This window comes from Geospiza fortis, unplaced genomic scaffold, assembly GCF_000277835.1.
Source record: "Geospiza fortis unplaced genomic scaffold, GeoFor_1.0 scaffold381, whole genome shotgun sequence".
Classification (NCBI taxonomy): Eukaryota; Metazoa; Chordata; class Aves; order Passeriformes; family Thraupidae; genus Geospiza; species Geospiza fortis.
The window spans coordinates 2,431,734-2,441,430 of record NW_005054348.1 but is presented as its reverse complement, the minus strand read 5'-3'; the positions used below and the strand labels follow the sequence as shown (position 1 = coordinate 2,441,430).

The window sequence follows — 9,697 nt, the reverse complement described above, 5'->3', positions numbered from 1 at the left end:
GTAGGGAAATAACAAAATATTTGTTTCCATAGAAAGAACCATTTTCTTTCATAATGTATGAGGTCATATAAATACAAATTTAAGTTAGCTTGAAATAAAAGATTTTCCATTCCACATATGAATTCACACCAGGATAAGGAAGGATTTTATTTTTTTTTTAATATGGACCTCTCTTAGTCTGCCTTGAATATTTATAAATGTTTGGAAATTATACAGTCTCTCATTATCCTGGCTTTACTTACATGTTTTCACTTTTCAATGCATGCAGTAAATTCTGGACAGTTTTGAAGTTGTAGATTCCTGGATTTCAATATGAACTACTGTTACTTCCTGCTTTGGGTAAATGGACCACCTAAAGTGCAGTCAGCCTCTTGGAGAAATCACTGCTGAGTGTTGTGTGTGGGTGACTGACAACTCCAGCAGATGTTGAATGGGGTGAATTCAAGAAAGGCAGGTAGAAAGCCCTGAAGGCAGTAGCTTGCTGCTGAGGTCTGCCAGCATGTTTTGATCTCTCTGGAACTTAACCAGCTAACCCTTCCTTATTCCTTCACAAGCTGGATACATTATCGACTGACAGCTGTAGGGTAGCAGGGCTGTAACAATTCATGTTTGAGGGTTGAAGGGGCAAGGTTTTTAGGTGAAAAATTTCCAGCAGCATGCTAGGCTTAGTTAGATTGGGGCAAAGCTCCAGTCCAGTCTTTGTGCAAGACTTGAACTAAAAGAGTTAGGCTTGCCTGGTCAGAGATGGGCTTCAGGGCAGCATGTGGTTTGATCTAGCTTTTGCTGTCTGGCTACAGCCACAGGAGACCTGTTTTTCCAGGGATCACTGAAGTGCCTGGTGATCCAATTCAGTATTAATCATGCTATTTATGTTGCAGTGATTTTGCTTAACTTGAAGATTAAATATGTTGCCCTCCTTCTCTTCCAAGAAACACCATATTCTACAAACTGGCCATTTCTGCATTTTCTGAGACAATAACAATTTCAAGTGTTGTTATAATTCCCTTTGCTACTTTATCAAACTCAATACCACATTTTTCATTCATTTACACATCCTAACAGCCCGAGTTTAAGTGGTGTGTTAAGCCTTTCTATGTACATCAAAGCAACACGTAATTTTCACTTCCATTTTACCCAAGGCTTCTAAATCTAGAGGCGATAATTGTTATTTGCCTTCTAATTATGCCTCAGTTCAACCAGAGGCTTTGCAATGATCTAAAAACAAAGGACATTTCATGGCAAGATCCGGTGGGTTCCTTTACACCCGACTTCAGACGGGCCTGAGGTTTGAAAACAAAAATGCAGGATGGATTTCCTTAGTAAGGCATGTGTTTTGTTCTCCTCAGGGGATGAGCGCTCCCGGGAGTCTCCAGCCCCAGCCGAAGCACAGATGCAAGCTGGGGCGGAAGGCGCTGGAAGGGTGAGCCGCTGCTGCTGGAAATGTTCCGTGACGCAACTCAAGAAGATTTTCTGGGGTGTGGCCGTGGTCCTGGGTGTCTGCTCCTCTTGGTCAGGCTCAACCCAGCTAGCAAAACTGACCTTTAAGAAATTCGATGCACCCTTCACTCTAACATGGTTTGCAACAAACTGGAACTTTTTATTCTTTCCTTTGTATTATCTGGGACATGTTTTTAAGTCAGCTGAAAAGCAGTCTCCAAAGCAAAGATACAGGTATGGGAGCTTTTGTTTTTAATCCCGTGGCTCTTGCATGCTGCTCTGCATTTCACAGACATTTTGTTCAAATCAGTCAGTTACATCAAACTTGTGTTTGCTTTCCTCTCCAGGTTTGTTAAAGGATGGTCTGATTTCATTGTGTGTCCTGTGTTAGATGCTGTTATTATTCCTAATATATTTTCCAACACATGCAAGTCATGTAATGAAAGTCTGCATTTTCTGCAATTATTTATCCGGAGTTTTCTGCAAACATATATTTTTTTATTGATATCTCTTTCCCCTACCCATGGCTGACTTCTGTGTCAGTCTCTGAGTAAGCTAAGTAAGCTTTTCTTTTCCAAGCTGAGGACTAGAGCAGAGCCTTGAATAGTTGAGTAAAAAGTCCTGCAGTATTTTCCTGGCACTACGCCCTTGACATCAAAGGCCAAGCTCTGATCCCAGTTAAACTTGAGCTGTTATGTTTATTTCCGGGAGGAAGCGCAGTCATAACCAAAGGCAGCACTTTGTCTTCAGCACACCTTGTCTTCATAGCGAGCCAAACCCACAGAGCCTGAGCCCTGAGTGCCTCCAGGAGAGGCTGAGGATGCTCGGGCTGCTTGAAGGACTGCCTCTCCCTGAGCACTCCCTCAGCTCTGCTCTGCTCTGCTCATTTTGGCCTGAGAGGTGGCTGGGACAGATGGGATGACTCAGCCATCAAGATGTCCCATGTCAGAGAGCTTCCCTGATACATGGAAGGATGTGAACAACCTTTTCCCCTTCTGTTACACAGTGGGGCTCATAGACTTTTAATGAAGTAGCTCAGAAAAGTAAACAGTAAGAAGTACACATTTCTCAGCTCCCAGCTGCGCGGCAGCCAGGTGGAAACTTACTACAAGAAAAATCTAAGAAGCCAGGTTACTCAGGAAAGGCTCTACCTCAGGTGCTTAGGGCTAAGATATTTTACTGCTTAGCCATCATTACAGTGTCTTCATCTTTTAAATAATGTGGAGGCTGCAGATAATGGGTATGACCATTCACTGCAGGTTCTAGAGCAGGATCCAGAAGTTCTAAAGGCATTTTCATAGGTGCCGTGTTTCCTGAGCTTCAGCCTTGAGGTTGTATTTGTTCACAGCAAATACAGAGGAGTATGGAGGTTACAGAAAGCTACAGCTTAATCTAAACCCAGCAACAAATGCTAGCCTAAAAGCAAATACCTTTTTGTTTCTTTGGTTTTAAGTATTTGTCTTCCCAGCTGCTCTCAGATAATGTTTTAAATACCACTGAATTCTGGGGTGAGCTGTTGTGGTTTGCCAAATCCCTGGGGTTAAAAACCCAGAGCACTGTGCTCATTGCTGCAGTAAATCGATACAGTTGGTAGTTTCATGTCTTTTATTAATTAAATGAGGGATGAATTGAAGAGCAGGTGCCAGTCCTGCAGCCTGTTTGGGATGCAGGGGGGACATCATTAGCAGTAGGCTTGCCCAGGCTTCATAAAGAGTGCATGTTTGTGTGTCTGACAAGCAGACTGAACAGGGTTAACTTACAGAGGTTTTTCTGGATGTCAGGGAAGATGTGTTCCTTTGGAGATGCAGCTGTGGCTCCCAGCTTTGCTGCAGATTTGTTCTGTGGTTTGGAGCAAGTCACTGCAGACCTCTGATTTCCTTATACTCTCTATTGTTTTGGAGGAGCCAGTCCTTCAGGGAGGAGGGAGTTCTTCTCCTTGCCATGTGTTTACAGTGTCTGCCTCAGCATGTCCCCTATCTCCACTGAGGCCTTTTGGTGGTGCTGCACCAAGAGTTACTGTGAAATTATTTACTGTTCACCTGCTTACTCCATTACAGCTGAGATACCACGTGTGTATACGTCAATAAACCTGAGCATTACAGTCCAGCCTCCCCTCCTAATTATTCCTTTTTTTCCATGTTGTATATGTGTGCAGATATATAGATAAAGAGATACACTGGGAATTTGCAGCTCCATACGAGGCATCACCATCCTCAGGAAAGCTTGCAGTCCAGGCATGGTTGGGCACTTTAGGGAGATATTTCACAGACTTCTGGGTAGTTAAAAGAAGACAATTCTGACCTAGAACTGTAAAGAAATTGGCATAATCATTTTCTGCTTCTTTTATCCTTTACTTTCATCTATATTTTACATCTTATCTGAGCTCACTGGCAGGAATTTGGAACAAGATAAATTAAAAGGCAATAGTGGGAAAAGGTGGAAATATGATATCTAAGTCACCTTAACAGTGAAGTAGAAAAGGAGGGGGTTCTCAGATCTTGCCTACAAAGGCTGCTAAAATCCACAGGTACCTAATGTTTTTTGGCACCAAAGCTCCCCCAGGACACCTGCCCATCCACCTCAGCAGGACTGGGCTGCTCAGCCTCCCCTCCCCCTGGCACAGGCAGTGCTTTCACACTGCCCCTTCCTGAGGGCACCAGGGACAGCCCGTGTGCTGTGGGTGCCTCCCTGTACAGTATGTACAGGGCATGTAAAAACAGCAGCCACCAGGAAAAATACACAAAAGGGGGATCATAAAATGTAGCAACAGTGAATAGATGTATAGTCCCTTCTGCACAGATTATATGGTCTATTACAGTTTTTAAATTCATGTTGTATTATACCAGTATGTATGCTATGCTGTAAATACATGAATTTTTATGTTTTGTAGTCTCACAAGAAGAACATACCTGTCGTGGACATAAACCAGTTTTTAGCTGGTTTATGACAGAAAACCAGATTTTTTTTTCCCTTTTTGTAGCATGTATAATAGTAGTAAATTTGCCACCAAAATTTTGTAGTGACACATTGAATGTTAGAGCAAGTTTATTCAGTTTCTTTATCAGATTTTGAGTATTAGGCCACAATGTGAAGTATTAAGGACTTATGATTGAACCATATTGCATGGTAAGGAACTTGCTGTTTTAGCTGAAGTAGACCATCAGTGTGTCCACACCATGGGGAGAGAGTCACTCTTCACAGCAAACCAGAACTCATGCATTCACTTCCAACTGCTCTACACTCCCTGAGCAGCTCCATCAAATGCTGCCAGGGTTGTGCTCAGGTGTAGACTGCTCAGGGAGAACTTCTCCCATGGTTGCCACCGAGGATGTCATGGCGCAGGACTGTGTGCATGGAAGTGATACAGAGAGCTCTGGAAGGCCATGGAAGAGCATGCCAGCATCACTCTCCTACTTCTTGAGAAAGTGCTCAGTAGCTTAAAATAAAATTACTGTAACTAAATTATTAGTCATTTCAACCATTGTCCAGTCCAGAAATAACACATGTAATGATTTGTGCACCTAATGCATCATTTAAGAGTACTTCATACTTTTTGCTTCCAAACTGCTTTATGAAATGACACATTTAATCTGATGAGCTATTCTCCATCATGCCTACATTATTAATTTATGACGTAACATAAATTAAAAGCACTAGGGCTTAAAACTCCCTGGCTACATGAAAGATTAAATTAAAATCTCTGCAAGATATTGCTTAGCTTTGTGTATCTCTAGGCAGAAAACATGCCTTTTATAAAGACTCGTCCTCTGTGTTCCAGCTGGGAGGAATAATAGAGGGGTTTGCTCACATTTTAGAAAAATACCTCAGAAAGCTTGTTTATTTGGATGGTATAGTCCTATCTAATGACTTTTTTGAGAAGGAAAGAAAAGGACTTGCAAGAATGATTTGCTGGATTATTTATTTATTTATAATTTAGATTTTTTTTTCTTTTATTTCATAAAGATTTAGGGCTAAAGAAAACACCAGAAGCTAGAACTAAATCTCTTCTGAAACCTTGAATGCACCTGATGTGCATTCACCTGGGTGAATGAAAGAATCATCACAGTACAGTCCCTGCACTGATCTGCAACCATATTTGAACATGTTTTAGAATGTTCTTTTTCAAAACATTTGGAAAAGACAGTTTTGTCTCTATATTGCCCCCAAATTATCTGCCACTAATCCTTCAGAATTTGAAGATTTTTCTTTGAAAATACAGAAAAGGTTACAGGTAACACTGAAGTATTGTTGTGTCTTTGAAACTGAATCAAAATACTGGTGCAACAATGGTAGAGGATGAGCATAGTAGATCTCACTTATCTTATATACCAACATATTGAGTACACAAAAGTCACTTTTGATCTATATGCCCATGGGCTCAGAATCGAGATTTGGTTCTGCAGGGGCCACAAAGTTTCAGTGCCACAGCTTCACTTGAAGTCCAGGAGAATGTGGGCCAGTTTCTAAATGTTTCCCAGGTATTTCTGCTGTGTTGGAGAAGATGAGACTCCAGCCACCACCCCCAGTAGTGCAAGGAGCTGAGTCTGTTAGTTTTATCCGGACTCATATGAAGTGCAATTCACTGCACCATGGGTACTGCCCTCCTTTTCTGCAGCAGGCACAGAACCCCACTGCTAACCAAACCCCTGGCCATGAGGAAGCTCAAAGGGGAAAGAAGGTCAGAGCCATTTGGCATGACTGGATGCTGTTTTACTATCGATTTTTCAGTGGTTTGTGATCGTGAGTCTCTCTTACCCAGAAACATTAAAATGTTGCAGTGTGGTTAACTTTTGGCATCCTGCTGATTTATATTACTACTTAGATGGGAGCTTCGCCACCAGAGCAGACAGCATTAAGAGAGTCATAAATAAGCTGTGGAGGCATCAAGACATGACAAATGCAAATGTTTTTAGCAAATGTCATCCAGTGAAGCATGTTTTCTTTCAAAAAACTTCAGTTTATAAACACTATTTGTCTAATTCAGAACATTATCCTTAAAATAATACCTATTTACTTTGTGCTCCTCAGAATAAAATCACTTTACATTTCAAGTTCACATTAGCTTCTTGGGGAAAATAAAAATTATAATAATAAAACAACCAAGAAACAAAATAAACAATTGAAATTAAAAGATAAAGCATCTGATTCTTACCCAAGTTTGACAGAGACCAGTTAAGAGTAACTCCAGATTAAATCAGTTTGATGTCTACAGCAAGGGCTCAGTTTGATCTCTACAGTCATCTGTCACCTTTGTGCTTGGTATCAAAACAATTAATTAAAAGAAGATGTGGATGTTATAAAAGAGGTTTATGATACTTGTAGTCATCTTTGTCGCTCCTACAGAGAGATACCTGAGAGGTGCTGGAGGTGTTGTGTTATTGATGGACCACTGTATTGCTTCTCTGACTGTTTTCAGTGAATATGCACTTTTCTGCCAGAGGTCCAGGCTGAAGACAAGGCCAAATTGTACAAACAGCAAGCAGCAGTAGTAGTGAAGCCTTCTGCTGGAGCAGCATGGCATTTGTGGTAGTGGTGGTGCTGGTGGATGTGTGTCCAGTGTCCAACCTTCTGTCTGCAGGGCATCTAGCGTGGTTGTGGAGCATCCATTTGGGCTTAGCTCAGCTGAAGCCCAAGCCACAGAGCTCAGGGTGATGCTGTTGTTAACTTCTGTTACCACTTCCTGATGAAACCTGCAGTAGCTGCTTTTCTTGCCTTTTGAAGAGGAAAGTGTGTCCCCATGGGAGGTGGGATTGGTGTGCTGTCACCCCACAGGGGTTCTGGAAGTGGCTTCTTGCTTCTGCCTTGACGTAATACAGCTGTGCTGTACCATGGCCAGATGATTGCATGAGTCGTGGTTTCAGCTGCTTCTTTGGGCAGACTTGTGTTCTTAGGCGATTAAAATTAATGTCATGGTCTTTTGGTCTTTATGCCCCCTCAAAAATTTTCTCAGCCAGCTCTCAAAAATGTGCTCTACAGGTTGCCTGTTCCTGAGAAAATAACAGCTCCTGAGTTTTTCTAGAGGAGCCTCCTGTTCACATCAGTCTCTTCTGAAGACAGTACCAAGGGTTGGATTAGGGAGGAAATGTGACACAGCTGGCTTCTCCATGTCACACTGCATATTCCAGCACTGCCAGCTTGGAGCTGAATGTCTGGTTTCCCACAAAACTCAGAGGGAGAGCAAAACCTACAGCAGAAACACAAATGTGAGGCGTGTAAGGTAAACGGCAGGAAAAGGTGAGGAGAAAGAGAAAAGGCTATGGTCAAACTGGCAGCTAGTGGGAGCCCTCCACCATCCCAGATTTAGGCACCTAATTAGAATTGAGATGCTGCTCCACTCAATGTCTTCCATTGAAAAGCTTAAAAAACTGCTTTTGGACTACGGTAAAGGTGATCATTTTTCCCTCCCTCAAATGCATGATATAGAGCTTGGTACCTGCATCAGACTCGTGATGTGAGTGGCTGGCAGAAAGCCACAAAATTAATGGCCCAGTCCTATCTTCTCTGGAGGTAGCTTCACAATGGTAAGCCTGCATGGTGGGCCCAGGAACATAAAGTGACATTTATATGCTTACCTTCCTTTCTAAATCTCCTGGAAATACCTTTGAGAGATTTCTTTTAAAATTCTGTTTGACTAATTTGCTAATTCCTTCTATTCAGGCAGTTAACACTGTCTCTGAGAACTCATGTTTTGGCTTTTGTGAGAAAATGATTGTGGGTCCTTCTTTAGGACACCAGTCCTTTCTAATTTAACCTCACAGATTCTACTTGGAGTTTGCATTTGTTTTTCAGACTGTGATGTTCTGAAAAGAGCTAAACGTTTGTGTCCTGTGAAAAGCTTTCCCTTAATCTGAAGAGCCTTCATCTCTTCAGAATCACCTCTTCTGGGCTTTTGGACTTCGTGAGGTGCTAATTGAGAATAAAAATTGGCTACTGCCTGATCAGGACAGACCCACATTCTTTTAATCTTGAGCCTGGTTTGCAAAATCATTCCAAGGATGATTGAATTAAGTAATGTCCTGTAATTTTGTCTTGTTGTTCCATTACTTTTGTCTCCTCTGCTGGGGCTTGAACAGATGCTTCAAAATAATTATATTATCTGCCTCCTATGAGGTAACAGTGCTTGAGGCAAGGACTAGAAGGAGAAATAATTGTTCTTGTTACCTGCAGACAGGGCATGTGCTATGAAACAACGTATTTATGTAATGGCTTTTGCTTGGAAAAAAATGTTGTGTCTTGCAGCACCAAATGCTCTCTCTGGTCAGTGGTTAAACTGCATTTCATTATCACTGCCTCTGGTTAGTTAAGCGAGCTGCTAAGCTCCCACACTGCTAGGGCTTTTCTCAGGAGACCTCAAGAGCAAATCTGCCTCTGCTGGTCCCACCCAAGATGATCTGACCTCTCTGCACTCACTGAGACCTTGGGACAAAAGCAAGACAGGCTGAAGACACCTCAGGTCACCTCCTACCTTCCCTGCCTCCAGGCACGACCTGCACACACAGACAGAAAAGTAGCTGTATTTTATGGCTGGCAAAGGAAAAAAAAGGACTGGGAAAAGAGCGTGAGATCATGTTTACTGCATAGAGGAAGAAGCAGAAAGCTGAAGTGAGCATGCATTTGCTGTTTTTCCAATCATCATACGTGGAAGAAGGTTTCACAGGTGGCCTTTTTGCAGAATGTTGTTTACCTTAGTCACCACACCAAGTACCTGGACCCCCAGTGCACAAACTCATTAAATGGGGACTGTCCTAGATAAATTCTCCACAATGTTTACAGCAGCAACAAAAATAACTACAAAACCCAAGAAGGAGTGATAAGGAATTCTGCTTTTGTTTTTTCCAGCACAGATCTGTGTCAAAAGACCTTGAAGGCATCTACCTTTAAAGCTGCTTTAAAAAAGGAAAGTACATGTATGGCAACAGACTTTGTAGCTATAATTAACAGCTCTCAATAAAGACGGATGGTACAGTGAGAAGTGTTGGAGGCTGACAGTACTACAGAAGTGGAAAAAACCTATTTGTCCAGCTGCCTAGTGGTTATGGACTGTGTCCAGATTTCCCAGGATTGTTTGTGTTTGTATGAAAAGGCAGCCTCATATAAATGCACAGGTACCTGGCTGAGGATCCTGTTCAGTCCAGGTCTCCAGGAGCTGGCCACCCTTGCTTGCTAGACAAAGCTGTAAGTGGTAAAAAAGAACAAATAGCCAAAGGTGGAGGCTGGCAGCAACAGAGATTTATGAACAGGGCATCATAAACTGAAAAGC

General features: G+C 42.2%; 1 protein-coding gene across 1 annotated transcript in view; it reads left to right on the top strand.

Moving 5' to 3' along the window:
- The first annotated feature begins 1,347 nt into the window (after positions 1-1,347).
- Positions 1,348-9,697, top strand: part of SLC35F3 (solute carrier family 35 member F3) — a 44,545-nt gene continuing 36,195 nt past the window's right edge. Inside the window, exon 1 of the mRNA XM_005423202.3 lies at positions 1,348-1,671. Within this exon, the coding sequence (XP_005423259.3) occupies positions 1,391-1,671 (281 nt within the window). The 5' untranslated portion in view covers positions 1,348-1,390. The remainder of the gene's footprint in view (positions 1,672-9,697) is intronic.